The 13,427-nt window shown below is 44.4% G+C and overlaps 1 protein-coding gene across 3 annotated transcripts in view; it reads left to right on the top strand.

Moving 5' to 3' along the window:
• Window positions 1-13,427, top strand: part of RPS6KA5 (ribosomal protein S6 kinase A5) — a 190,056-nt gene that overhangs the window by 49,796 nt on the left and 126,833 nt on the right. For 2 of the 3 annotated variants that reach the window (XM_002719601.6, XM_089322100.1), the window contains exon 2: window positions 6,494-6,565. The exons of the other annotated variant lie outside the window; for it this stretch is intronic. In XM_002719601.6, the coding sequence (XP_002719647.2) occupies window positions 6,494-6,565 (72 nt within the window). The remainder of the gene's footprint in view (window positions 1-6,493; window positions 6,566-13,427) is intronic. 3 annotated transcript variants of the gene reach the window in all.

Genomic DNA, 13,427 nt, shown 5'->3' with positions numbered 1-13,427 from the left:
ACTTCATTAAAGCATGTGAATGACTCACAAATTCTGCTTGGCTCATGCTTATTTCTCCTTTAGGGTGAAATAAAATGTGTAAATATTTTGTCTTGTTCTAATAAATGTTAGTATTGTTGCTGGGAAGTTTGGGCTTTTGTTCTTAGGGTAACAATTTAATTAAGAGAGATGTCTATTTTTATCATGCTCAAAGGTTTTAATCATGACAGTAGCATGAACATCAGAACTATTTAGACACCTGGATTCATGTTTTTCATTGCTTGGGATTCTATGTAGTAGATGTTTACCATTTCGATGTGTTTTGTCATTATAACTGAACAAATCTTTATAATTTAAACAAATACTCCCCCATGCTTGAGTACGATCCAGCTTTCTGTTGATCTGGTACTGTATTTATGGTCTTTTTTTTTTTTTTGCCTAGTGGATATAATATAAAGGAAATAATTATGGATATTTCAAGGTCTCTGAGATGGGCCTGTGTCATCTCACCTTTGCAATTTTATTTTACTTTTTTAGGTTAATTGTAAGTAGAAATCACCATTGAAACACTGACTGTTGGAAGACTTTTGCTTTTATAATTCAGAATAAACACCACTGCTGGCGGATTCCTTTTCAGAAAGCAGCTTTAAAACCCGAGCAAGGCTGAACGCATGGCACAGCCTCCTGAGAGCACTGGAGAGCGAGCAGAAGCGCACACTCCCGGGGAGCGGGGCGGGGGGGGGGGGGGTGCGGGTGCCCCCTGGAGGGGGCTGTGAGAAGTCTCTGCCTTTGCTCTGACGCTAGCTTCCGCTCAGTGTAGTCTACACTGTGGGGACTCTGGTGAAGAATAAACCTCTAGCCTCTCTGGCCAAGGGAACCAGAAAACTGAAGCCAAGGAACTCTGATCATGGAAGATAGTAGAGGAATAGCTGAGGAGGGCCAGGGTGGCGGTGGGGGGCGGGGTGTGCCTCATGGTCAGTGTCCTCACGTTGGGCCTAACCGCGAACCATGCTTGAGTACAGGAGACTCTATAGCGCAGGTGTGGTCTGGGACTAGGGCTGCCTCCCAAGAAACAGGGTTTGTAGTTCAAGTCCAATCTGACCTTTGCTGGTTAAAACAGTAACTCGCACTGGAGAAAAACAACAACCAAGGCTCTGCATGGGGTACCACTGCCCATGCTCAGGATGCAATGAAAAATTATCCTAGATATGAAGAATCAAGAAAATACACCATATCCCAGGCAGGAAGAAAGTCAACCGATTGTACCCTGAGGCAATGAGGTACTGAGAAAGCCAACACGAATTTTGGAGCTGCTCTTACAGCATCCTCAATGAAATAAAACATACTCTCAGTGACTAAAACAATAGGAGATTTTACCAGCTAAATAGAAAATAATGAAAAAGGAGGTCTAGAAATGAAAAAATGCAATACTTTAAAAATAAATACTGGATGGATTTAATAGCTGAATAGAGAGTCAGAGGGAAAAGTATGGGAACTGGAAGCTAAGGCAATAGAAATTAATGTCAAAAGCAGAGGAAATATATTGAAAACAATGAACAGACTCTCAGGGAATCTCAGGTAGTATCAAACAGTCCAACATACGTGTAATTGGAATCACAGAAGGAGAAGCGAGAGAGAATAGATAGAAAAAATTATTTGAAAAGTTAAGGCAGAAAATCCCCAAATTTGATGAGAAACAAATTTACAGCTGGAAAATACTCAATGAATAGAGGGTAGAATAAACCAAAGAAGTCTACCCCAAGGCACACCATGTTGAAGCTGTTGAGTGCCAAGCAGTAAGAAAAAAATGAGGAGAGGGTGTTCACTTCTCAAGGCAATGTGTTCTCAGCTGGATTTCTCACTGTTGGAATACTATAGCATAATGTCATTTGCATAAAGTAATTTATGTTTATACAAAAATAAAGAGAGGGATAGGAGAAATGACACATCTCTGAACAGAGGAGCTGCGATCCACTTCGTGAACAGCTGACTGCTCCTCAGAAGCCAGGCAGGCCATGAGAGTGGAGGACACGTTTCAGATTCTGGACGAAATGATCCAGAACTGTGTCTCAAGGAAAAATGTCTTTCCAGGGTGAAATTGATTCTCCAATTAGTGGTGACCATAGCATCTAAAATCACTGAGTTGTACACTTTAAAAGGGTGACCCTGGCCATTGTGACCAGCTGGGCCATGGGCGTGAAACAGCAGGTGGGAGATTTTCTCCCTCTCTCTCTCCTCTTTCTCCTCTCCCCACCCCCATACTCCCACTCTCTCCCTGTCACTCTTCTCTCTGTAACTATGCCTTTCAAATAAAAAAAAATTTTTTTTTTAAAGAAATAGTTCCTTGGCTGGTGCCACGGCTCCTTAGGCAAATCCTCCGCCTGTGGCGCCGGTACTCCGGTTTCTAGTCCCAGTTGGGGTGCTGCATTCTGTCCTGGTTGCCCCTCTTCCAGTCCAGCTCTCTGCTGTGGCCGAGGAAGGCAGTGGAGGATGGCCCAAGTGCTTGGGCCCTGCACGCCATGGGAGACCAGGAGAAGCACCTGGCTCCTGGCTTCAGATTGGCACAGGCTCCAGCCATAGTGGCCATTTGGGGGTGAACCAACGGAAAAGGAAGACCTAAAAGACCTTTCTCTCTGTCTCTCTCTCTCTCTCACTAACTCTGGCTGTCAAAAAAAAAAAAAAAAAGAAAAGAAAAAAAAGAAAGAAATAGTTCCTTACCTTTCCAATCTAGCAGCAAATAACTAGATATGAAGAAAATATATAGTATATGGGCAGAGTTTTTGGATAGCTGGGCTTTTACATGCTTAAGTAAATAAAAATTGAGCCCTAATGAACTAGGAACATTTTTTTTTAACACAACTCTTTAACAGTAGCTTAAATTGTTTTGTATATTAAAGAATTTAACATCTAAGTAGAAGAGAGCCAAGTCATTATTTCAAGAGTGATTGTCGGGCAGACCTTTGGCCTAGTGGTCCAGGTGCCTGTGTCTCACATTGGGGTGCCCAGATTTGATGACCAGCTCTGGCTCCTGGTCCAGAGCTTCCTGTTAATGCAGAACCTGGGAGGCAGTGGCGATGGCTCAAGTATTTGGGTTCCTGCCACCTGTGTGGGAGATCTGGATTGAGTACCTGGCTCCTAGCTTCGGTTCAAGCTTTTAAGGGCATTTAGGGGGTGAACCAGCAGATGGGAGCTGTCTTCATGTTTCTGTCTTTTTGCCTCTCAAATTAGTGATTTTTTTTTTAAAAAAAGATTAACTTATTTGAAAGAGTTAGAGGGAGAGATAGATCATTTGATTGATCAACTGATCTTCCAACTGCTGGTCTACTCCTCAGATGGCCTCAACAGCTAGAGCTGGGCCGAGCCAAAGACAAGAGCCATGAGCATCTTCCATGTCTCCCACATGGGTGGCACGGGCCCATACACTTGAGCCATCTTCTGCTTTTCCTAGGCCATTAGCAGGAAGCTGGGTCATGAGTGGAGCAGCAAGAACACAAACTGGCACCCGTATAGGATGCTGGTGTCACAGGTGACAGCTCTATCTGCTACATCACAGTGCTGGCACCAAATAATTTTTTTTAAGTTATTACTTGCAAACCTGGCTTTCAGTGTAATGTGCTTGACATACTAGAGGAAGATACGCTATTGTATGTTTACTTTAAGATACTGCCTATGTTTTGAGTATTTCTTTTTCGATATATATTGATGTCAATGAGAGCTATGTCATGTTCATTGATTTGTTCCCATTATAAACCATTATAAAATTATGCATTAACAATCAAACTTTTTTAAAATTTATTTTTGTTTATTTGAAAGGTGGGGTGAGAGAGAGAGAGAGAGAGAGAGAGAGAGAGAGAGAGAGAGATATCTTCCATCCACTGGTTTACTCCCCAGAATGGTCACAATGGCTGGGCCTGAGCCAGGGCCAGGCTGGATCCAAGAGCCAGGATCCTCCTGCTGTGCTGTTCATGGCTGTAGAGTTTCCTTTTTTGTTGTTGTTGTTGCAAGATGGAAAAGTTCCAGAAGTTGTTGCACAATCATGTACATACACTTAAAATGTTGATAATGGGAAATATTATTTATATATTTTTAACCATGATTAAAGACTTTTTAAAACTATGAACTTAATTAAACGTTGGAAAAACATTGAAACTGCCCCTAAAACTCTGAATTCTAGAAGTTCTATTTGGGCCCAGTTTTCTTAAAGTTATAGTCCCAAAGCATCAACCTATTTATGAACTCCTACTCTAGTGCTTACTGGTACTCAGCAAGCACTATAAATTCAAGTCATTTAACCCTTTCACAACCCTGTGGGGTGGTATTATTTTATTACAGACATTTTCAGATCCACAGAGAATTTGAAAGCATTGTATGTTGAACATCCTTATACTTATGCTCTAGGTTTTATAATTAACATTTTGTTGTATTTGCTTTGAGATGCATTTGTTCATACCTATATTCATCCATAAACCCCATCTTACTTGTTAATAAATTGCAGATGCCAGTACATTTTGGGGTAGGCATTTTTACTATCCCCATTTTACATTATTGGAAATTGAAATAGTGAAGTTAAGTAACATGATCAAGATCATACAATTTTTAAGTGGTAGAACTAGAATTTGGAACAAGCTTTTCCTTTTTTTTTTTTTTTTTTTTTTTTTTTTGACAGGCAGAGTGGACAGTGAGAAAGAGAGACAGAGAGAAAGGTCTTCCTTTGCCGTTGGTTTACTCCCCAGTGGCCGCTGCGGCTGGTGTGCTGCGGCCGGCGCACCGTGCTGATCCGAAGCCAGGAGTCAGGTGCTTCTCCTGGTCTCCCATGTGGGTGCAGGGCCCAAGGACCTGGGCCATCCTCCACTGCACTCCTGGGCCACAGCAGGAGCTGGCCTGGAAGAGGGGCAACCGGGACAGAATCTGGCGCCCCGACCAGGACTAGAACCCAGTGTGCCGGTGCTGCAGGTGGAGGATTAGCCTATTGAGCCGCGGCATCGGCCCTTTTTTTTTTTCCTTTTAAGATTTATTTTATTTATTTGGAAGGCAGAGTTAGAGAGAGAGAGAGAGAGAGAGAGAGAATCTTTCATTCACTGGTTCACTTCCTAAATGGCCACAATGACCAGGGCTGGGCCAGATCACAGCCAGGTGCCAGGAGCTTCTTCCAGGTGTTCCATGTAGGTGCAGGGGCCCAAGCATGTGGGCCATCTACTGCTGTTTTCCCAGGCGCATTAGTAGGGAGTTGGATGGGAAGTGGAACAGCCAGGACTCAAACTGGCACTCATATGAGATGGCAGCATTGCAGGGGCAGCTCTACCTGCTGCGCCAGAACCCTGGCCCTGGATCAAGCTTTCTTAGCCGCTCCTACAGAATGCTGGTTCACATACTATTAATAGCTATTAGCATGGAAGTAATTTTGTGATGAAATAAATCTGACCAATGCAGTATCTCCATCTTGAAGATCCATGTGCATCTTTTCATAGTACAAGATCTGAGGCTGAGGGGTAAAGAAATGAGCTGTTAGCTTAAGCTAACCATTTTCAAGTGTATTTGCCCAGAACACCGTGCATCTAACCTTTGGCCCTAACAGAACACTTGTCAACATCTTGTGAAATTCAGTGAAAAATGCTCATTTACAAGACACTGATCTTGTTTTCGACAGAATGCTTTTTTGAAGAGTTCGTATTTTGAAACAGTTCTAGAGTTCATTGAGACTGGTGCTTTTATTTCAGAGCTGAGACACAGGGTGTTCAAGTGCTGAATGAAAACAAACTCCTGTCCCGGACTTAGCAGCAGGACAGGGGCTGAAAACCCAGCCTGGAGCCTGGGGACGGCACTGAGCAGATGAATGCATCTTCTAAGTCTGTCCAGTTTTCTTTTCAGTTTGTGTCTATTTACATATTAGAATTTGGGGGGCCGGCATTGTGACATAACAGGTAAAGCTGCCACCTGCGACACCAGCATCCCATGGGCACTGGTTTGTGTCCCAGCTGTGCCACTTCTGATCCAGCTCCCTGCTAATGGCCTGGGAAAAGCAGCAGAAGATGCCCCAAGTGTTTTGGGCCCCTGACACCCATGTGGGAGCCCCGGACAAAACTCCTGCCTCCTGTCTTTGGCCTGGCCCAACCCTGGTTGTTGAGCCCATCTGGGGAGTGAACCAATGGATGGAACAGCCCTCTCTCACTGTAACTCTGACTTTTAAATAAATAAGTTTTTAAAAGAATAAATGGAAGTAGAATTTTTGTTCATTTTTGTATTATGTTGGTTAGTAGAGATTCTATTAACACTTTGTGTTAAACTTTGGTATGAATGATACATAGTTCTTAAATCCTAAGAAAAAGTTCTACTGTAATGTGCAGCATACAGAAATTTCAGAAAACTTAGCTGTATTGTATAGAAAATTATTTGGAAGTGAATCCCGATTTAGCCACCCACGTAAGGAGGTAGAACTTTGGTCCTCCAGAGCCCCTTGGTTCCTCTTCTGTTGCTGATTCCCTTACGTATTTTCCTCTCTCTCTCTCTCTCTCAGCTAATTTAACAGGACATGCAGAGAAGGTGGGGATTGAAAATTTTGAGCTCCTGAAGGTCCTGGGAACTGGAGGTGAGTCAAGTTTATTCCTATGGCAAAGGATTGATGTCCCCAGTACAGAAATCAATGAGAAAGTCAAAAAGGGTGAGAATCGAATGGGTGAGCTGTCAAGGAACATGAACAAGCCACTCATAGGAGAAATAAAAAAAAAGAATCTAAAGATTTGGCAAGGATTTAAGAAAACCAATCCTTTTTACTCTGCTGTTGGAAATGTAAATTAGTTCAAGTTTTACACAGAGCACAATACTTTAAAAATCACTAGCATTTATCAAGAGCTCATTACATGCCAAGTACTCTGTGAAGTGCTTTGTATTGATGACTTATTCAGTCTTCACTCAACTCTATTGATATTCACTGCACATCACTTACAATAATGAAGAGCTCAGGACCTCTCAGAAGTCCAGCAGCAGGGGTTTGGTTAAATGGAACATGGGCTGACATATTCTATAATCTCTGTGTAATGGGATTGAAATGATCTGTAGTTCCTAATATTTTGGAAAGCGTTCCAAATAGTAATTGTTCAAGTGGCTACAGAAGCACATGTTACAGAATGTCAACATGTATTTTTCTATGTAGAAAGATCTCTGGGCCTTACCCCTGAATGGTAGCAGTGGTGGTCTCTGGGTGGTAAGGCTATGGCTAAGCTTGGCTGTCTGGTGTGTACTTTGCCATGTCTGAGTATTTCCCAGCACTGTGCTTGCGACTTGGGGTTCAGCGTTGCCTCCCGAGCATACAGCCCGCGTGGCTGCAGATCCTCATGCTGAGACGAGCCCTGTGCTGATGTCACACTTTGCTGCCACTGTTGCTGAAAATCTTAATTCATGAACAAGGAACCTCACATTTCAAAAAAAAATGATTTCAGAGGCAGAGAGAGAGAGAGAGAGAGAGAGAGGCAGACAGAGAGAGAACCCCCATTTGTTCACAACTGCCCACAACAGTCAGGGCTTATTTAGCTGGAGCCAAAACTGGGAGCCAGAAACTCAACTCAGGTCCCCCACATGGGTGACAGGCACCCAACTACTTGAGCCACCTCCTGCTGCCCCCCAGGGTCTGCATTAGCAGGAAGCAGGAACCTGAGTAGGGACTTCAATCAGGGTACTTAGATATGGGATGCAGGCATGTTAAGCACCAGACCCCTGCCCTGACACCTCCTGTGTATCTATTTCCCTGGCCCTGTTCTGGGCGTGTGCCTGCCCCTCCTCAGCTCTGCCCTGGCATGTGCTGCGGTCCCCACTGCTGTGAGAACAGGCTTCTCTCCTTTTCCTTCCATCAGCCGCAGTGCACAGGGTAGCTGTGAGCTCATTTCCTCCACCCTCATCAGGCCCAGGGCTCTTTACCTGGATGGGGAGGGAGAGCCTCAGAGGACAGACGATTTTCAATCCGCACCAAAGTTTAGCTTTGTGTTCTGGGGGATGCTGGTCCTGTCTTAGACTTGCAGGCCCTAACAGACCAGATGGCAGCTGTCCTTAGTAAGGGTGCCTTGCAGAATGCCAGACCTTCTCCTGGACTTCCACAATCATTCCCAGACCTTCTCCTGGACTTCCACAATCATTCCCAGACCTTTTCTCGCCTCCCCTGTGTGTGCTTAAGCTCACATGGGCCCCTGTGTTTAGGTCATTCAGTAATGAGCTTCCATGCCCGGGACTTAGCTGTCTGAGTTTTCCTTATCTCACTTAGCAGTTTAGCCCATCATGTGGAACCAGCAGCTACCAGTGGATACACCTTAAATTTATCCCTTCCAACTAGAGCATTTTGTTGTCAGGAAGAGTTTAGCGTAATTGTCAACTGGCAGAATTTACCATGCATTCTCGCCTTCGGAGCACCCACCCGCTCCCTAAGGGGCGGGGCTTTAATGTCAAACGGGCTGGGACCGTGGCACAGCGGCTTAAGCCGCCACCTGCAACACCCGCATCCCATACCTGGGAGTTGAGTTCCAACTGCTCTGCTTCTGATCCAGCTCCCTGCTGATGTGTCCTGGGAGGCAACAGATGACGGCTCAAGTGCTTGGGCCCCTGCTACTCATGTGGGAGATCTGGATGGAGTTCTGGGCTCCTGGATTTGGCCTGGCCCAGCCCTGGCTAATGCAGGCATTTGGGGAATAAACCAGTAGGTGGAAGATCTCTCCACTTCTGTCTTTCTGCCTCTCTCTGTTGCTCTGCCTTTCAAGTAGATTAAAATAAATAAAATAGAAAATAAAGTCAAAACAATGTCCTCTGTCCTACCTTTATTTCCTACTTCAAAGGCAGTATCTGTTCCAAAGAGAAAGAGGTCACAGTCCTGTGGTGACTCAGTTCTCTTAAAAATAGTACTTGTGACATGTTGTCAAGTTTTACCTGTCAGTTATATGCACAGGATTTGTTTTGTCTACAGGTTTTTTTGGTTAACAGTGTTACTGAGATGAAATTCACATACTGTGCAGTTCCCCTGTTAAAGTGCGAAGTCCTACAGTGCTTCAGGACGTTCACAGAGTTGTGTGACTGTCACCGCAGTCAACGTTAGAACTTTCTGCTTACCTCACAAAGGAACCCTGAACCCTTTAGCTGTTGCTTCCCAGGCTACCACCCACCTGGCCCTGGACCGCCGCTCAGCTGCTTTCTCTGTGTGCATTTCTCTGTGTGGCTTGGGCCGGCTCCTCCAGGCGCCGCGCTGCGCTCTGGGCTCATGCGTGTTGCAGTGATCGGAACGCCATTCCCTTCATGGTTGAAGAATGTTCTCACTGGGTGGATGTGCCTCATTTTTATCCATTTATCAGTTGATGGACATTTGGATTACTTCTTTTTAGCAGTTATGAATGAATGTTGCTCTGAATGTCCACGAACGATGTTTTATGTGAACATGTTTTCATTTCTCTTGGGTATATACCCTAGGAGTAAATTGCTCGTGCAAACAGCAGCTCTATATTTAATGGCTTGAGAAGCTGCCGGACTGGCCTCCAAGGAGGCTGCACCTCACACGCCCTGCCAGCCTGTACAGCCATACAGCCTGTCCTTAGGCTGTACCTCGCACCCCCTGCCAGCCTGTACAGCCATACAGCCTGTCCTTAGGCTGCACCTAGTACCCCCTGCCAGCCTGTACAGCCATACAGCCTGTCCTTAGGCTGCACCTCGCACGCCCTGCCAGCCTGTACAGCCATACAGCCTGTCCTTAGGCTGCACCTCCTACCCCCTGCCAGCCTGTACAGCCATACAGCCTGTCCTTAGGCTGCACCTCGCACGCCCTGCCAGCAGTACACGAGGCTTCTGCTTTCCCCTTGGCCTCCTCAGTGCTCCTTGTCTCTTTTGTTTGTTGTCAGACGACTACTGGATATGAAATCACTTAGTTTGTAAGGATGAAATTCAATAAAACCTATTGTTGTCTGGCTTAAACGATTACATCGCTCCGGCTGGCTCACTGATTTTCTGTTTTCAGAATGTTCACATGAAGTCATGTACACTTTTAAATATTTTGAATGCTACCTTACATAACTTCCCTCTTAAATGTATTCCCATTGTAAGGAATCCTTGAGGTAAGAATGAACTTCTTGTCCCCCTCTTTTACTACAGGTTTGGTGATGGAAAAATATTACTTGGATAAATTTAAATTATAATCAGTGTTGCCTGGAGTGTTTTAGGGTCTTGATGTTTTCAGAGTCTGCCAGACAAGTTAGAATTCTAGTACCAGAGAGGCCTGCAACCCTGCCCAGCAGGAAATGAAGGGGAGCTGGACACAGGTGTTTGCAGGATGCCTCTTGAGTGCTTTTACCTGGTGGACAGCCTGAAGCCTCGTGTGAGTCCCTGACTGGGGTCCCGCACACAGGAAACTTCTTTATACTGGCAGATGCCCTTGGGGTCCTTGCCTGAGCCAGGTCCAGTTAGGCCTGCTCGACCACCCCTGTGGTGCTGAGAGCCTGACCTTGTGTTCTCCCCGTCTCCTGGGAGAACCTGGCCTGGGGAGCCCCTAATTCTTCCGCTGGAGGGTACAAATGGACACTGAGGTGACGTAGAATTATAAAAACCCATCACACGTGGCTTGTTTCTTTCCAATCAGAATTTATCTATCATTCAGTATTATAAGTCACCAGGAAGGCAGGATTTGGATAATCAGGCATGTTCTTAATGGGTAGATTTTCAGGAATAATGCCCTATACATTGTAATGTTTCTCTAAATATTGTTGAATCAATAAAGGAAGGAAGTAGTGAGTTCACTTATCCTATATAGTTAAAGGATTTCTGTAAACGATTTCTGTAAAGATCCTTGACTATTTGAAAGCTAATTGATATTTTTATTTGCAATATTTTGTCTTCCTGTGTTCTAGAGTTTAGAGCTTACATTCTTTTCCATAGAGATATTGTCTGCTTTCATACTATTTTACCAAAAGTAAAAACTTAGTGAAAATATTAACACATTCAAATGAAATTATTTATATATTTTACCTCTACTTTTAATTAAATCAGTAGTGCCAGTTTTATTCTTTTTTTTATTTGTTTAAAGACTTATTTATTTGAAAGGCAAGGTGTGAGAGAGAGAGAGAGAGGGAGGGAGGGAGGGGGAGGGAGGGAGGAAAGAGGAGAGAGATATCATCCATCTGCTGGTTCACTCCCTAGCTGGCCTCAATGGCAAGAGCTGGGCCCAAGCCAGAGCCAGAGCCAGGAGCCAGGAGCTAGGAGTTTCATCCAGGTCTCCCATGTGGGTAGCAGGAGCCCAAGCACTTGGGCCATCTTCTACTGCTTTTCCCAGGCCATTAACAGAGAACTGGATCAGAGTGGAACCCATATGGAATGCTGGCATTGCAGGCTTTATATCCACTATGCCACCCTGTCGGCCCCCCCAGTTTTATTCTCAAAATAGATTTTCAGTCATTATTTTGTAAAAGCAAGTTTTTTTTAAAAAATATTTATTTAGTTACATGAAAGGTAGAGAGAGAGAAATCTTCCATCCTGTGGTTCACTCCCCACATGTCTGCAATGGTCGAGGCTTGTGTTGACCAAATGCAGGACCTAGAACTTCATCTGGTCTCCCATTTGGGTGGCAGGGGCCTGAGTGCTTGGGCCATTACCTGCTGCTTTCTTGGGGAGCAGATAAGAAGCAGGGAAGCCAGGATTTGAACCTGCACTCATATGGGATACCTGCATTGAAGGTAGTGGCTTAACTCCTTGCACCACAATGCAGGTCCCAAGAAAATAAGCTTTAAGAACTTAGACGGTGATTATGTTTTATTTCAAACGTGGTTGGAGTGAAGCAGCATTTATTGCATAGTGATAGACAGCTTCTTTCTAGCAAAATAGAATGTCTACTGAACATCTCAAGCATGCTTTGTGATATTAATTTTCATCTCTGAATTTTAATATATGTAGCAAGAACCATGCAACTAAAACTGGTTCTTGATATGTTAACTTTTTATGTTGTGGTATATTCCAAGTGCAGAAGAAATAAAATAAAAAGAATATTTTCCTTTTCTGAGTAGATGACAACTTAGATAATCATTCTGGAAAACCAGTTTCATTCTTAAGCCCCTAAAGTATAATACCTTTTATTTATTTATTTTTAAAGACTTATTTATTTATTGAGAAATCAGTTACACACACAGAGGGAGAGACATCTTTCATCTACTGGTTCACTCTCCAGATGGCCATGAGGTCTCCCACATAGGTGGCAAGGGCCCAAACATTTGGGCCATTTTCCGTTGCTTTTCCCAGGCCATCAGCAGAGAGCTAGATTGGAGCTGGAACAGCCGGGAATTGAACTGGTGCCCATATGAGTTGCCAGCATTGTAGGCCATGGCTTTTACCCTCTACACCATAACACTGGCCTAGTAAAATACCTTTTAAAAACTCTACTCACTGCATGGATCGGCTAGCAAGAATTAAGGAAAACCCTCAGAGTCAAAAAAGAAGGCAGAGATTTTGCCAGGGAAAGCCACCAGTGACTTGTGAACCCCTTCTTAGAGCTCCATTGCCCTGCTTGTTGTGGGAGTCTGCATCTAGGCTCCATGAGGTGGAGGGGGCTGCTTCTTAGTAAAAGGCAAAATTAGAAAAGAAACCCAGCTTGCACAGGGGACAGGGAGGAAACTTGTGGCTCAGCTTTGGTTCTGGGTGAACACAACACAAATAAATAAAAGCTCTCCCTGAGCACTCGCAGTCATAAGCCACGCATCAGGAGCTTTGCGGCTTGACCTCATGTACACCTGTGTGATCCACAAAAATGTTATAAAAAAAAAGAGTCCAAATGTAGTTTATGTAGCATTGAGTTGCTAGTGTTCTCATGTGCTGGCAAAAGCAAATATAACTCCTCATGGAGGGATGAGCCCAGATCTGAAAGAACTCTCAAAGTTTCATCTTACTACCAAAATTAGAAACATCTATGTGAAGTACCATGAGAGAATGAAGTGGAAACAACAAAGCAGAATTAATCCCAAAGAGACTGTTGAGATTATTCGATCTCAAATATGATATAAATGTTTACATGTTTTTTTATTTTATTTATTTTTTATTTTTATTTTTTTGGACAGGCAGAGTGGACAGTGAGAGAGAGAGAGAGAGAAAGGTCTTCCTTTGCCGTTGGTTCACCCTCCAGTGGCTGCCGTGGCTGGCGCGCTGCGGCCGGCGCACCGCGCTGATCCGATGGCAGGAGCCAGGTGCTTTTCCTGGTCTCCCATGGGGTGCAGGGCCCAAGCACTTGGGCCATCCTCCACTGCACTCCCTGGCCACAGCAGAGAGCTGGCCTGGAAGAGGGGCAACTGGGACAGAATCCAGCGCCCCGACTGGGACTAGAACCTGGTGTGCCGGCGCCGCAAGGCAGAGGATTAGCCTAGTGAGCCGCGGCGCCGGCCTACATGTTTTTAAATTTGCTTTTTTATTAATTTATTTTTATTGACAAATGTATATATTTATGGGGC

This window comes from Oryctolagus cuniculus, chromosome 20, assembly GCF_051225735.1.
Source record: "Oryctolagus cuniculus isolate XC-2025 breed Fujian yellow rabbit chromosome 20, ASM5122573v1, whole genome shotgun sequence".
In the NCBI taxonomy this organism is placed as follows: Eukaryota; Metazoa; Chordata; class Mammalia; order Lagomorpha; family Leporidae; genus Oryctolagus; species Oryctolagus cuniculus.
This window is presented reverse-complemented; position numbering and strand designations above follow the sequence as displayed.